The sequence below is a fragment of the Geotrypetes seraphini genome, chromosome 8, assembly GCF_902459505.1.
Source record: "Geotrypetes seraphini chromosome 8, aGeoSer1.1, whole genome shotgun sequence".
Classification (NCBI taxonomy): domain Eukaryota; kingdom Metazoa; phylum Chordata; class Amphibia; order Gymnophiona; family Dermophiidae; genus Geotrypetes; species Geotrypetes seraphini.
Genome location: NC_047091.1, coordinates 36,574,759 through 36,591,257, shown reverse-complemented (window position 1 = coordinate 36,591,257; position 16,499 = coordinate 36,574,759). Strand labels below are relative to the sequence as shown.

The following is a 16,499-nucleotide window of genomic DNA, read 5'->3' as shown; positions in this document are numbered from 1 at the left end:
TCCAATTTCTAGCCTGCAGTGGATCGTGTTGTGATCGCTGTTTCCTAGTTGGGCTAGTACCGCCACCTCCTTTGCAGGTCCCCCCTAGTCCGTTGAAGATTAGGTCAAGAGTGGCATCTCCCCGTGTTGGTTCCATGACCAGCTGTTCCATGAAACAGTCCCTCGTGACCTCCAGGAATTTGGTCTCTCTCGTGCAGTTTGAGTGCCCAATATTCCAGTCTATCCCAGGGTAGTTGAAGTCTCCCATTACTACCACACTTCTGCTTTTGCATACCTGCCTCAGTTCAGCCTCCAGGTCCTGGTCGATTTCTTCCGGTTGTCCAGGTGGGCGATAGTACAGACCCAATTTTAGTCAGTGAGCTTCAGGCCCTAGTGGCGGAATCCGCCTTTCACAGTATTCCATCAAGACAAGGTGGTCCTCCGCACTCATCCGAAATTCCTGCCTAAAGTGGTCTCTGAATTTCATCTCAACCAATCCATAGTTCTTCCTGTGTTTTTTCCAAAGCCTCATTTTCATCCTGGAGAATCAGCTCTTCACACTCTGGACTGTAAACGTGCTTTGGCTTTCTACCTGGATCACACCAAACCACACAGAACTGCTCCTCAACTTTTCGTCTCCTTTGATCCGAACAAGTTGGGACACCCTGTCTCGAAGCGTACCATCTCCAACTGGATGGCGGCTTGCATCTCTTTCTGCTATGCCCAGGCTGGATTACCCCTTCCCTGTAAAGTCACAGCCCATAAGGTCAGAGCAATGGCGGCCTCTGTAGCCTTCCTCAGATCGACACCAATTGAGGAGATTTGTAAGGCTGCCTCTTGGTCCTCGGTTCATACCTTCACTTCTCATTATTGTCTGGATACTTTCTCCAGATGGGATGGACAGTTTGGCCAAACCGTATTGCAAAATTTATTCTCCTAAGTTGCCAACTCTCCCACCATCCCATTGAGGTTAGCTTGGAGGTCACCCACTAGTGAGAATACCTGCCTGCTTGTCCTGGGATAAAGCAATGTTACTTACCGTAACAGTTGTTATCCAGGGACAGCAGGCAGCTATTCTCACGTCCCACCCACCTCCCCTGGGTTGGCTTCTCTGCTAGCTATCTGAACTGAGGAGACACGCCCGGTGCATCGGGCGGGAAGGCATGCACGGTGCGGGCATCTCGAAACTTCTGGAGTTTCTTCAAGCAAGTATGCTTGTGAGACGTCCGCATCGGAGCTCTGTCGGATGACATCACCCACTAGTGAGAATAGCTGCCTGCTGTCCCTGGATAACAACTGTTACGGTAAGTAACATTGCTTTCTGGGCGGCTGTTGGCCTTCCTGACAGAATGGCTGGCTATCACCTTCAATCGTTGGGTCCTGGATATTCTTCAGGAAGGTTACTCGATTTTTAGCGGCCCCTGTCAGAGCTCTTTCTAGACTCCCTAGTGGGGAGCCTGGACAAGGCGTCCCAGATAGAGGCCACAGTTCAAAGGTTGCTGAACATTGTGGCTGTAGAATCCATCCTGTAGCTTGATTCAGGCTCCATCAGATACTCGATATACATCATCGTCCAAAGAGAGGCTTCAAAGACTAGAGACCAATCCTGGACCTCATAGCAGTCAATGTGACCCTCAAAGTTCTGCATTTCCGAATGGAAATGGTTTCGATCTTTGATCGCCTCAGTGACTGGGAGAATTATTGTATTCCTTGGATTTGATGGAGGCATATCTTCATATCCCCATTTTTCCAGTCCACAGGGAATACCTGAGGTTCCATGTCTGCAGCAGCACTTCCAGTTTTCACCCTTGCCCTTTGGGTTGGCGACGGTGCTCAGGACTTTCACCAAGGTGAGGTGGCAGTGGCAGGTAAGAATTCAAGTCTATCTGTACCTGGAGGCCTGGCTCATCAGAGCCCAGTCAGAGTTCATGGGTAGTCAGGTTGTTTGCCAGGTCATTCATCTGATTCAATGTCTGGACTGGATAATCAACTTTCAAAGAGTCACCTTGTGCTGATGCAGGATCTGGAATACCTATGGGTATATTTTGTAACATGGCAGAACAAGGTTTTCTGCCCAGCTCGTGCCAGGAAAAGCATCGCCAACTGATACATGCCTTCCTGGAGACTGGTCTTGATGGCCTAGGATTGCAATCATAGATGCAGTTCCCTGGTTGAGAGCCCCTCTGCGCCTGCTACAGGATGCGCTTATTTCCTGTTGGAATCTGCAAAGGGATCTGTTGCATTCCCGCCTCCCTTGGATGGCAGAGGCTTGGAACAGTCTGGCCTGGTCTGACAGGTTGAGTCCTCCCATCTCTTTCCCAGGGTTTTCCCCTCCAGATCTCATGGGTGATTCTGATGATGGATGCTAGCCTGTACAGCTGGGGTGTTCTTTGCTTATGCAGGGCCCAATTGCACTCCAGGATCCAGACTACTTTTGTTTTATGACCTGGCTATTGAGTTCACTGCCTTAGTCTCAGAGGCTATTCTTTGGGACTGATAGCTACTCTCTAGCGTAGCAAAAAGAAATCTGATTTGAGCATTCCTTCAGGACAGGCTGGATAAGGGCCTTGTCATTGGCTCTCTGAGGGTTCAGATCGCCGGTCTCTTTTTTTTGGGTCCTAAGCCTCTGAGAGCCACTTTGGCCACTTATCTGGATGATGTTCGGTTTCTTAATAATAATAATAATAATTTTATTTTTTATATACTGCCTAACCAAAAATGGTTCTAGGCGGTTTACAACAAATAAGCACTAGTCATACAGTGAAGAGTACAATTTAAAAGGAAAGTACAATTCTAAACAATGCTTTGAGACTTTGACCCTGCTGCAGCTACCCTGCCTGGCTTGGAATCTCAATCTGGTTCTCTGATCACTGGCTTGTCTATCCTATGAGCCTCTGGAGCAGGCATCCTTAATGGATCTCACTGTCAAGATAGTTTTCCTGATGGCCATAACTTCAGCCCCCAGTGTTTCTGAGCTTTAGGCTTTATCCTGCAGAGAACCTTTTCTTAGGATTACGAATTCCATTGTGCTTCTGCACACTGTTCCCTCTTTTCTTCCGAAAGTGGTCTCCAGTTTCCACATCAACCATGAGGCCCAACTGCCTACTTTCATTTCCTCCGGTTTGAGAGAGCAGGACCGAGTGTTGCGGTCACTGGATGTGTGTAGGGTATTGTTGCAGTAGTTGCAGGTCACAAATGAGTTTCAGGTTTCCGATTATCTGTTCATACTGATGGGTCTTGCCAGGTTTGAAAGTTATCATTTCAAGATGGATTCATTTGGCCATTTCATCTTCCTACATCACAGCTGGAAAGAATCCTCCTTTTTCTGTAAGGGCTCATTCCACTAGAGGTGTTTCCTCTTCTTGGTCACAATTATCAGTGAACTCTTTGGAAGAGATTTGCAGGGCTGCTACCTGGTCCTCCTTGCATATTTTTACCGGATTGATGTAGTGGCCAAGCAGGATGCTGCTTTTGGTTTCTCTATTTTGGTGGCAGACTTATCAGTCCCACCCTGACTCTATAGGACTGCTCGGTTACATTCCATTTATTCAGGAATGAAAGGTTAGGTTCTTACCTTTGCTAATCTTCTTTCTTGTAAATCAACACTCTATTCCTGGAACCCGCCCTGGGAGTTGCTACCTTAATAAGTACTGGTAAGCTGGACTTATGGTTTCTAAGAGTACCATCTGAATATGTTATGCGCTTTGCTTTGGGGGTCCCTAGCTTTGGTGCTCCCCCTCTGTTAGTGCAGACTAGTGCTGCCCGATTCAGGAAAAAAAACTGCTTCGATTCAGCCTATTGAATTGGTTTTTCGATTCGATTCGATTTTCCTGCCAAATTGAATGTTGGTTTGTTTTTTTTCAAACATTCTGGTGGGTTTATTTTATAGCTTCTTCACCCCCTTTGGCTTCTCCTAACCACACTGATGCTGTGGTGTAAACAAAATAAAGAAACAAAAAGGACTTTTCCTCTCTCTGTTAAATCCTAGCTCACGTTTGCAGTCTAACACCAGCTCTGGCAGGATACATTTCAAATATGACATATTGTAATCACAAAACAGAAAATAAAATTATCTTTTCTACCTTTTGTTGTCTGGTCATTATTCAAATCTTGTTGGTCCCAGGCTCTGGTTGTCTTCTGATAACTTGCTTGCCAGGGTCTCCTTCTTTCTTCTTTCTCCTTGCTAACCATCAGTCTGCCATTTCTGTCCTCCCCTTCCATTTCCCTTCCCTCCCCCATTGAAGGCCTGTCACCCCTGAAGGCCTGCCTACCTGTCCCCCCTGAAGGCCTGTCCCACCCCCCTTGAAGGCCTGTCTCCCTCCTTGAAGGCCTGTTCCACCCCTCTTGAAGGCCTGCCTGTCTGTCCCCCCTGAAGGCCTGTCTCCCTCCTTTGAAGACCTGTCCCACCCCCCTTGAAGGCCTGCCTGTCTGTCACCCCTGAAGGCCTGTCTCCCCCCCTTGAAGGCCTGTTCCCCCTGAAGGCCTGCCTGCCTGACCCCCCCTGAATGTCTGCCCCACCCCACCCCAAAAGACTGCTCACCCCGAAAGACTGTTCCCTCTGGCCTCCCACTGGTGTCCGGCTTCGCCCCTGGCCTCCCCGCACCGTTTACCTTTGAAGACCAGCCTGCAAACAAAATCGCAGTTATAGTGTCTTTCCAAACTGCTTCGGAGCTGCTTCCTCTGCAGCGGTCCTACCCCTCCTCTGACATCAGAGGATGGGTGGGACCGCTGCAGAGGAAACAGCTCCGAAGTAGTTTGGAAAGATGCTATAACCGCGATCTTGTTTGCAGGCTGGTCTTCAAAGGTAAATGGTGTGGGGAGGCCAGGGCGGGAATCCGGATGTCAGGAGAGAGAAACCGGACTTCAGGAGGTTGGAAGCCGGACAGCAGCACTTCCCGACTGACCCTCTCCCCTCGCCCTCTAAAGAAGGTGCGGCAGCAGCCAGCCAGCAAGAGCAGCACTGCCGCTCCTGCTTTAGGGGGCGAGGGGGGAGGGTCAGCCGAATTGGGAAGCCGATTTTTTGGGGTTTTAAATCGATTGGAATCGATTCACCTGAAGTGAATTGGTGAATCGATTGGAAATGTGAATCGGGCAGCACTAGTGCAGACTATGTCTCCTTATAGCAGTTTCTTTCAGATTTAATAACCTGTTTCATTTGTTCATGATTGCTATGACTTTTAATGTTATGAGCAGATTAGACTTATTTGTCAGGGAATGTGTCCGCGTACCTCTCCCTTTTGTCTATGTCCTCCCTTTTGTCCACTGTCTGCTTTTGCATGAACTGGAAACCTGAGGGCAGCCCTGAGGTAAGAGGGGAAGGTTTGAAAAAAATTATGTCAAAAGCACAGTGCCTAACAAAAGCTCAATGCCTGACAGTATGACGCTTGACCTACTTCTACTGGAGAATTGGTCCAGGACCTGGCAACTAAGTTTCAATGCCAAAAAATGCAAGGTCATGCACCTTGGCAGCAAAAATCCATGCAGGACTTACACCCTAAATGGTGAGACCCTAGCAAGGACTGTAGCAGAACGAGATTTGGGGGTGATCATCAGTGATGACATGAAGACTGCCAATCAAGTGGAGAAAGCTTCATCCAAGGCTAGACAAATCATAGGTTGTATCCGTAGAAGTTTCATCAGCCGTAAGCCTGAGGTCATAATGCCATTGTACAGATCCATGGTGAGACCCCATCTGGAATACTGTGTACAATTCTGGAACCACATTACCACAAAGAGGTGCTGAGAGTTGAGTTGGTTCAGCGAATGGCCACCCGGATGGTCTCAGGACTCAAGGATCTCCCGTATGAGGAACGGCTGGTTAAGTTGCAGCTATACTCACTCGAGGAACGCAGAGAAAGGGGAGACATGATTGAGATGTTCAAATATGTCATGGGCCGTATCGAGGTGAAAGAAGATATCTTTTTTCTTAAAGGTCCCGCGGCTACAAGAGGGCATCCGTTGAAACTCAGGGGTGGGAAATTTCATGGTGATACCAGAAAATATTTCTTCACCGAAAGGGTGGTTGATCGCTGGAATAGTCTTCCACTACAGGTAATTGAGGCCAGCAGCATGCCAGATTTTAAGAAAAAATGGGATTGGCACATGGGATCTCGTCATGGAGGAAGTTAGGGGGTGGGGTCATTAGTGTGGGCAGACTAGATGGGCCGTGGCCCTTTTCTGCCATCAGTTTCTATGTTTCTAATGAGGCTTCCTACAAGTAGTCTTGCAACATGGGATGCATAACCCACTTGTCCAGGAATATAGCGTGGATTTACAATTAAGAAGATTAGCAAAGGTGCGAACCTAATCTTTCGATCAGATTAAGGCACAGATAGCAGTTGAGGAAAGTCGTTGTTTAGTGTTTAATTCCTGCCCATCCTGCCCAGCTCTCACCAACCCACCCATCCACCCCTGACTTGATCTCTGATTGGCCCTTGAACTATTAGAAAGTTAAAAAAATAATTAGCTAATCTCTATTAACTAGTAATTAGCTCTTAAGAAATAGAAATTCTGAAAGGGAACCTACCAATTACAACTTTACAAAATCTTATTTATTTATTTTTAAAATTTATATACTGTCTAGCCCTAGGCAGTTTACATAAGATCAAATATATATAATACTTAAAACAGTACAAAAGGACAATCAAAATTAAACATTAGCATAGCCTAATATATAACTAGCAATCTTAGGGGACGTTAGTGCACATTTTCAACTCCTGTACCAAATTAGTAAAGAAATCACCAATATTGTATCCAGACTATACTACTGTAATGTAACACTAGTTCTTTGCTCTAAAATGTTGCTATCATGTCTACAACTAGCTCAAAATGCAGCAGTAAGACTCATATATGGACTATGGAAATTGGAACACCTACAACCCTACTATATGAAACTACCTAAACTTTAGGCGGTATATAAATTTTTTAAATGAAATAAATACATTGGCTGCCCATAACCACAAGGATCAAGTTTAAATTAGGCATCACTGCCTTTAAGATCCTAAGAGGGAATGCCCCCGACTACCTAACACAATTGACCTTCGTATTCCAGGGTGCCTCCAAAAGATATTTCACCAGAAATCTTTTCCACTTAAAATTCACAGCATGCAGCAATATAAGGTCTACCAGACAAATCATCTTATCCATTCAATATCAATTAGCAAAATGCTGGAACCAATTACCACTTACATCCCCGTTCATCTCAGGAAAAAGTATCTGCCTGTTTAGCTGACATTGCTGTCTGGATATCCTGCCATCATCTGAACCTAAACATGTTCAAGACTGAGCTGCTTCTCTTTCCTCCTAAACCCTCTTCTCCTCTTCCTCCATTCTCCATAAATAATACTGTCATTGTTCCAGTCTCCTCTGCTTGCAACCTTGGAGTTGTTTTCGATTCCAACCTCTGATTTTCTATGCACATCCAACAAACTGTTAAGGCCTGTTGCTTCTATCTCTACAACATCAGCAAAATGTGCCTCTTCCTCTTTGAGCACATTATCTTGACCCTTGTCCACACTCTTGTAACCTCACGCTTAGATTATTGCAATCTACTTCTAACTGGTGCCTCTCCCCCTTGCAATTGATGCAAAACTCTTCTGCATGACTCATCTTCAACCAGCCTCACTACACTCATGCCACACATCTCATTCAATCACTTTATTGGCTCCCTATCTACCTTTGCATATAATTCAAGCTTCTGTTGCTGGCCTACAGGTGTGTTCATTCTGCTGCCCATCAATATCTCTCCTCTCTTCTCTTCTCTCTCCTTATACACCTCCCAGAAAACTGTTCCACAGATAAGCTTCTCTTAGCTGTACCTGTCTCCTCCACTGCCAAATCCAGACTTCATTCCTTTTATCTAGCTGCCCCCTATGCCTGAAATAAATTACCCGAGTTTGTCTTCCAGGCACCTTCCTTTGTTTAAAAGCAGATTGAAACCCCAACCCTTTTGATACACCCTTCATTCCATAACCCTACTGCCCACCATCCTAGCCAGCAGATTAACTGTTCCCCTTAACTGTATCCATGACATCCTGTTTGTTTAGATTGTAAGCTCTTTTGAGCAGAGCTGTCTTCTTTGTGACTCTGTTCAGTGCTGCATATGCCTAGAAATAATTAATAGTAGTAGTAGTATAAAGGGAAGGCTGGCCATTTTGGAATGGTGGGCCTGTGAGCAGGAGGGACTGAGCATCCCTCCTGCTGTCATCTTCACTCAGAGGTATGAGTATAGACATTAAACAAAAGGTAACAAGAGATCTAAGGGCACAACTCTTGAAGCAGCTTGCTAAAAGTACTGACAGCTATTGGTATATGGTATTATATATGGTATATGGTAGTAGAGAATGACATATCCCCATTCCCGCAGGAACTCAATTTTTCCGTCCCATCCCCATGAGTTTTGTCGCTCTCCCTGTCCCTTCCCCTTTCCTGTAAGCTCTGCCTTAACTGCAAAAGCCTCGAACACTTATGATTTTAATGTGTTTAAGGCTTGTGCAGATGAGGACATACCAGGAATGGGGCAGGGACAGGTAAAAAACTCACAGGGATGGGACGGGAAAATTGAGTTCCTGCGGGGACAGGGAAAAATTTGTCATTCTGTGTCATTCTCTATTTGGTAGAAGGACCAGGAATTTGCACTGTCGTCCCATGCTGGAGGGAGCGCGTATTCCAACTAGACAGGACCCAAGAAATAATAGCTATCAAGTAAAGCATAACTTTACTTTCTTTGGGTTCCTTATGAGTTTTTTTCTGTTATCGATGCTTACTTCTTTAAAACTTCCTTTCACTTTTATGGTGAATGCACATATTTGAGGAAAAGTTCTCACTAACGTGTAGGTTACATGGAACTAACTTGCCTATGGAGGCTAAGATTCTCTACTCAGGAGCAGGTTGATGCTGGGATCCTCTGCTCAGGAGCAAGTTGACTCATTATTATTCTTTTTCCAGGAGAGAAGCTGGATTACAAAGCCTGTGAGGCACTGGAAGAGATTTTCAAGCGAGTTCAATTCAAAATTGTGGACCTAGAGCAGACTAACCTGGATGAGGATGTAAGTGTTGATGGTATTTGGCTGGGTAATAACCTGAAGAGTTAAAATAGCAGGCATTGGAAGATGAAATATGGCATATATTACTCTGATGTTTAGAAATTGCATTATTGTGCTTATGTTTAGTAGTAACATTGGTTTTTTATCAATGCTTAGTCCACTCCTTCCCTGTACCTGGGAGTCAATTTGTAACTGTCTTTTTCTTAACCACCTGTCTTCTTATTCTTTCTTCTAATTCTGCCGTCAGCTGTTTTTGTTTGTTTGCTTGTTTAAATGAGGACCATCATGAGGGAGAAAAAATTGGAGGTCAAATAAGGCCACAGTCTGTTTTATTTTATTTTTTTCTATCTACCTACCTATTGTCTTTTCCTGGAAACTATATAGCAGTGTACAACACTCAAATGGGTCATTCCATATCAAGTTGATCAGGGATCCACGCTTGACTTCCAAATTGAAAAAATATTTATTTTGATTTTCCCTATGGTCTCAGACAAAACCATGCAAAATTTTTCAACTAGGTATTGATTTGAGACTTATAGGCAGCTGAATGGAAGTCAGCTTTAGGATGCCATGTTCCACATAACACAAAACGGCCATTTTGTCCAGGTGCTGCAGCCCAACAATACCTTTCAGGGGACTGAAATTTTTTGGATTAGTAAAACCCGTGCAAAGTTTGGAACCTAACATGAGCTTACCTCCCTTTTTATAGGCCAGCAAACTATGTGAAAAATGTTACAATATGAAATTTGAGGCCTGTTTTGATTCTTCATTGCTCCTGACCTATATTTGATTCAAAAAACCAAGGAATTGACCCCTTGAATCCACAGAGAAGTAGAAATCCAAGCAAAAACAAACTGTGGAATCTGATGTTACTGATGTCAGCTTTATTGATATTTGTCAGTTTTCCTTCAGCTTTTTTGGACTCAAAACAGCCCCAACTGAAAAATTATTGATTATTTATGGCATGATCCCTGACAACTCACCCAAATTTCTAATCTTGATTTATATTCAAGTCAACTTTTTTTTCCCTCCTCTTTTAGGGGAAAAAAGTTACCTCGGTTTATATTCAAGTCAGTTTATATTTGAGTATATATAGTATTTTTGGCTGATATGAACAAAATTTAAAATTCTGTCTGCTTCCGAAGTTAGCTTAATATTTTCAAAGATTTTAACATTAGCCATCAGTCCTGCTGCTGTATTCTGTACTAGCTGTAATCTATGCATTTGTGATTTTTGGCATTACTCAGCCAAGTCTAAATAAAGATGCCAATGTTGGATATTTCAGATTGAAAAAACAGGATGACAGAAGTGTCTTAGTGCCTCAGCACCCTGAAGTCATGAGTTTGATCCCAGCTTGCTCCCTTTGAATCTGGGGAGGTCACTTAATCTCCATTGCCCCAGGTATCACAGTTAGATTGTGAGCCTCCTGGGACAGATAGGAAAATACTTGTACCTGATTACTATTCAATGTATTGTAAACCGCTTTGGGTGAATATCTTCATGAAAAAAGGCAGTTAATAAATCCAAATAAATAAATAAATAAATCTAATATCTTAGCTTGACCTATTGACTAATTGCTCAGCATAATTTCTGGACAAAAAAGGACATTGTAAGTTCTCAGACTCACAAAAGTCTTATTCACCACAACCCAGAATTCTGCATCTTTCAGGCACTGGTTCAGCTTTGCAAGAACAAATGGACAACCCTCTCTTAAGAACATAAGAACATAAGAAGTTGCCTCTGCTGAGGCAGACCAGAGGTCCATCTCGCCCAGCGGTCCGCTCTCGCGGCGGCCCATCAGGCCCACTGCCTGAACAGTGGTCTCTGACTAATTTAACAAATTACCTCTAATCCTATCCCTCTAACCTTACCTCTACTCTTATCTGTACCGCTCAATCCCTTTGTCCTCCAGGTACCTGTCCAGACCCTCCTTGAAGCCCTGTAGCGTGCTTCTGCCTATCACATCCTCCGGTAGCGCGTTCCATGTATCCACCACCCTCTGGGTGAAAAAGAACTTCCTGGCATTTGTTCTAAACCTTTCCCCTCTCAATTTCTCTGAGTGCCCCCTTGTACTTGTGGTTCCCCATAATTTGAAAAATCTGTCCCTGTCCACTTTTTCTATGCCCTTCATGATCTTGAAGGTTTCTATCATGTCTCCTCTGAGTCGTCGCTTTTCCAGCGAGAAAAGCCCCAGCTTTTTCAGTCTGTCAGTGTATGAGAGGTCCCCCATACCCTTTATTAGCTTAGTTGCTCTTCTCTGGACTCTCTCAAGTACCGCCATGTCCTTCTTGAGATACGGCGACCAGTACTGGACACAGTACTCCAGGTGTGGGCGCACCAATGCACGATACAGTGGCAGGATGACATCCTTCGTCCTGGTCGTGATACCTTTCTTAATGATACCCAACATTCTGTTTGCTTTCCTTGAGACTGTGGTGCACTGCGCCGACGCCTTCAATGTTGTGTCTACCATCACTCCCAGGTCTCTTTCAAGGTTGCTCACCCCTAGCGGTGATCCCCCCATCTTGTAAGTGAACATCGGGTTCTTTTTCCCTACATGCATGACCTTGCATTTCCCTATGTTGAAGCTCATCTGCCACTTTTTGGCCCACTCTTCCAATGTTGTCAGATCTTTTTGGAGGTCTTCGCAGTCCTCCATGGTTTTGACCCTGCTGTATAGTTTAGTGTCATCCGCAAATTTAATAACCTCACATTTTGTTCCCGCCTCCAGGTCGTTAATAAATATATTGAACAGAAGCGGTCCCAGCACCGACCCTTGTGGAACTCCGCTCGTGACCCATTTCCAATCTGAGTAATGGCCCTTTACTCCAACCCTCTGTTTCCTATCCGCCAGCCAGTTTTTGATCCATCGGTGGACCACCCCTTGCACCCCGTGGTTCCATAGCTTCCTTAGCAGTCTTTCATGTGGTACCTTGTCGAAGGCTTTTTGGAAGTCAAGGTAAATGATGTCTATGGATTCCCCTTTATCCACCTGGCTGTTTACCCCCTCAAAGAAGTATAATAAGTTTGTGAGGCATGATCTGCCCTTACAGAAGCCATGCTGGCTCGACTTTAGCTGCCCATTGTTTTCGATGTGTTCCCAGATGCTGTCTTTAATCAGCGCTTCCATCATCTTTCCCGGGGCTGAGGTCAAGCTCACCGGCCTGTAGTTTCCCGGGTCTCCCCTTGAGCCTTTCTTGAAGATGGGCGTGACATTTGCTATTTTCCAGTCCTCCGGAATCTCTCCAGTTTTTAAGGAGAGGTTGCATATCTGTTGAAGTGGCTCAGCTATTTCGTTCCTTAGTTCCTTGAGTACCCTTGGGTGAATGCCGCCCGGACCTGGCGATTTGTCGCTCTTTAGCCTGTCTATCTGCCTAAGGACATCCACCTTGCTCACCTCTAGTTGGATCAGATTTTCATCCTGATCTCCTTTTACGATCTCCTCGGGTTCCGGAATGTTGGTTGTGTCCTCCCTTGTGAAAACTGACGTGAAGAACTCATTTAACCTGTCCACTATCTCCTTTTCCTCTTTTACCACTCCCTTTCTGTCTCCATCATCCAAGGGTCCCACTTCCTCCCTAGCTGGTTGCTTCCCCTTGACGTACCTGAAGAATGATTTGAAGTTTGTTGCTTCCCCTGCCAGTCTCTCTTCATACTCTCTTTTTGCTTTCCTAACCACTCGATGACACTCCTTTTGGTGTTTTTTATGCTCTTTTTGGTTGTCCTCTGTCTGGTCTTTTTTCCATTTTTTTGAATGATGCCTTCTTATCACTTATCGCCTTTTTCACTGCATTTGTTATCCACACTGGGTTTTTTGTTCTATTTTTTTTGCACCCTTTCCTGAACTTGGGGACGCACAGGTTCTGTGCTTCGTGCACCGTGCCCTTGAGTAGGGTCCAAGCTTTTTCTACGGATTCCATCTTCCTTGCGGTATCGTTGAGTTTCTTTCCCACCATTTTCCTCATGGCATCATAATTTCCTTTTTTGAAGTTGAGTGATGTCGTTGTGGTTCTTTTCACCTTTGTTTCCTAGTGGGGCTAGTACTGCCACCTCCTTAGCGGGTCCCCCTAGTCCGTTGAAGATTAGGTCAAGAGTGGCATCTCCCCGTATTGGTTCCGTGACCAGCTGTTCCATGAAACAGTCCCTCGTGACCTCCATGAATTTGGTGTCCCTCATACAGTTCGAGTGCCCGATGCTCCAGTCTATTCCCGGGTGGTTGAAGTCCCCCATCACCACCACACTTCCGCTTTTGCATAACTGCCTCAGTTCGGCCTCCAGGTCCTGGTCGATTTCTTCCGATTGGCCAGGTGGGCGATAGTACAGACCCAATTTTATGTCCGCTCCTGTTCCTCCTGGTAGCTTAACCCATAGTGATTCCAAGTCATCCGCCCTTATTGTTGTTTCCATCCTAGTTGAAGGTATGGAATCTTTTATATATAATGCTATTCCTCCACCCTTTTTGTGTGACCTATCTCTCCTGTAGAGTTTGAACCCTGGTAAAGCCACATCCCATTCATTGTCATCAGTCCACCACATTTCTGTGACTCCAATTATGTCTAGGCCCTTTGTGCTGGCTAATACTTCCAGCTCTCTCATTTTAGCCCTTAGGCTCCTAGCATTAGTGTACAGGCAGTGTAAGTCCCGGTTGTTCGCCTTTCTTGCTAGTTTTCCTCGTGGTTTGGCGCTCCTGGCGACCCCCTTGTGAGCTGCCAGTCCCCAAGCCTCGTCTCGGTCATCCTCCTCCTGTGGTGTGTCTGTTTCGTCCTCAGCCTGTTTCCTCATTTTTGGTTGTCCCTCTGGATTCCGTTGTTCTCTGTTAGTCCTGTTTGTCAGTTTTATTTGTGTCCTAGACCCCTGCAATTTGTCCTTAGGTCCTTCTTCAAAAAATTCCCACTCAGTCCTGAGCCCTCTTTTACAGTGTCCTCGTTCAAGGTCCTTGACCCTGGGCATCTGCATTGCGTCCTTAGGTCCTTTTCCCAAAAATTTCCACTCAGCCCCAATCCCTTTTTTACAATGTCCTTGCTCAATGTCCTTGGCCCTGGGCCCTTGTAATGCTTCCTTAGATCCTTTTTCCAAAAATTCCCACTCAGTCCTGATCCCTCTTTTACAATGTCCTTAGTGGATTATATTATTCAATGTTGTCTGCATACAACATACAGTTGACACCAGGTGGATTTGATTTATGTTTAATTGTTTTTATTCATTTTCAAATTACAACTAGTAGAAATATGAGAGTCAAAATCGAACATTCTCAACATTGAAAACTAAGATATATATTCCTTCCCACCCCCCCTCTCCCTGGGTGGATTTGATTTAAACCATGATTTAAATCAAATCAACTTAAATCACTAGTCAAAAAGACTTGATTTAAATCATGGTTTTCTACAGAAAGACTCATTCTTGCTGATATAATCTTAATACAGGCAGTTCCTTGTTTAAGAACGTCCAACTTACATCAAACTTGTACTTATGAAGTAGGGTCCTGCCTCTCCCTTCCTGTGCCAAAGTTCCCCTTCTTCCTCTCTTCCTGTCTAAATGCGACCCTCTTCCTTCCTTCTGTGTTCCAACATGCCCTCCTCATCTTTTCCTCCATTCTGCATCCCAAATTCATGCCTCCCGTGGGTGTTTACCTCCTCTGTGCAGCTCCCTCCTCCCAAACGCATTTGTCTTTGCAAGGCCGCAGTTCCTGCTCATGGCTGACCCGGCAGTCTGACCCTTCGTGCCTCATGCGGGTGTTTATCTCCTCTGGCTGGCTTTCTCCCCCAAGCACACTTCTCTTGCAAAGCTGCGGCCGCCGATTCCTACATGCGGCTCACAGCTGACCTGGAAGCCTTCCCTCACTTTTATTGTGTCAGGGAAGTGCACTAAAGTTACCCTGTTTATCATATTCACATGATTTGTTAGATTCTGCATTGATATGCAGAGTGTTTGAGACTGAGGTCGAGGTGCCCTAAAACTGTTAGCTCAGTTCCTTTATCTCACCCAGTTTATAACATTTTGACTTCCTGCAGATGGCCAGGATATGTTGATTTCTTAACAAGCTCCTAATCCCTGTGACACTTGCCCAATATGCTTTCTGGGGGCAGAGTGCAAGCTTTTTAACATAGCAAATCTTAGCTGATATAGCAGAGCAATATTCTTTATTCTATATATGTTTTCAGTGGAGGGTCTAATCCTTACATATTCCCTTTCAAGGTCCACAGCCTCTTCTTCCCTTTGATCATCCCAGAGATGATCATACATGTTACCCAGACGCTCCGGCTTTAATGCAGAGGCTGAGTGGACCAAAGTGGGAGGAGTACTAACTTTCTGTTGCACCATCAGATGAACCTTAGAGTGGGAGAACAGGTCCTTACTTATTTGACACAGGGAGCATGTACATTAAAGGAAACAGCAAATGCCCACTAGGGCAGCAACAATACTATAAATGCTGAAAATTAAGGTTCGCAGCCAGGAAATGCTAGGAATCCAATCAAAAAGCCAATCGGTGAGAGCATTCCCTACAATAGAGTGTTGAATGCCAGAGGAGAGATCCCTATGGGATTTCAGTTTCTGTTCCATCATTACAATGTTATCAGTTAGATTAAAACAACACATACCATCAAATTCCTCATACCCATGATTGGCCCGCAAGAGTAAATAATCAATGACTAATCGGTTCTGAACTACAGCTTTTCTTAAGCTGTATGTTTCCTGAGTAAGGGCTGTAATTAAAGAGGAGGTTAGATTAATACTTTTGGCCAAAGCACAGGCAAGATTTGTTAGTTCAATGTGCGCATGTAGTGCCAGTCCAGGGACTCCCACAAGAGAAGCAGCTAAACCTAATGCTTCGGCCTTGGAGAACAGATGCAGGCCAGAAACACAGTCAGGAGAAAATTGAGTAGCGAGAGATCTGGGAGGTCTTTCAGGTACTTTTCTACGCTTAGGCCAGGGCAAAAAGGCACCAGCAGTAAGGTGGCCAAGAGTATAGGGCCCTCCAGAGACATTGGCTGGGATGTAGGAGAAAGCCATTCTCCCACACATTAGGAACCACCCACTGGGTAGATACATGTGAGTGTCTGCATAGGGTATAGTGATAGTGGAAGTGCAAACCAGGTCAGAAGAGGTGAGATTGGTAGCCCCCTTAGTAGGATTAGTAAAATAGAAGCAATCCTCAGCCAAGGGTACTTTGATGAGAGTCAGACTAAAAGGTTGAGAGTTTGTGTAGGGAGTAGGAGTACATATGGACCCTAGATTGAAAAGAACAGTACCAAAGGAGATAGAATTGCAGTTAGGCAGAGTAGACAGCATAATGACATTCTGAAGAGCGCAAAAAAGAAGGGACCCCTATAAAGCTATTTATTGCTGCTTGTGCTAACATGAGCCAATTATTTCCACTCTCAGAGTTAGGGGCAAAAATCTTAATAGGAACATCAACAATTTGATCATCATTTTTTTTCTCAAAGATATTTCAGCAACAAAACTATAATTATAATG

General features: G+C 44.8%; 1 protein-coding gene across 3 annotated transcripts in view; it reads left to right on the top strand.

Moving 5' to 3' along the window:
• PPP1R37 (protein phosphatase 1 regulatory subunit 37) overlaps nucleotides 1-16,499 on the top strand; it is a 712,503-nt gene that overhangs the window by 172,980 nt on the left and 523,024 nt on the right. For all 3 annotated transcript variants that reach the window (XR_004540288.1, XM_033954028.1, XM_033954027.1), the window contains exon 4: nucleotides 8,926-9,026. Coding sequence is in view for 2 of the 3 variants with exons in the window: in XM_033954028.1 (XP_033809919.1) it covers nucleotides 8,926-9,026 (101 nt within the window). In the remaining variant the exon portion in view is untranslated. The remainder of the gene's footprint in view (nucleotides 1-8,925; nucleotides 9,027-16,499) is intronic.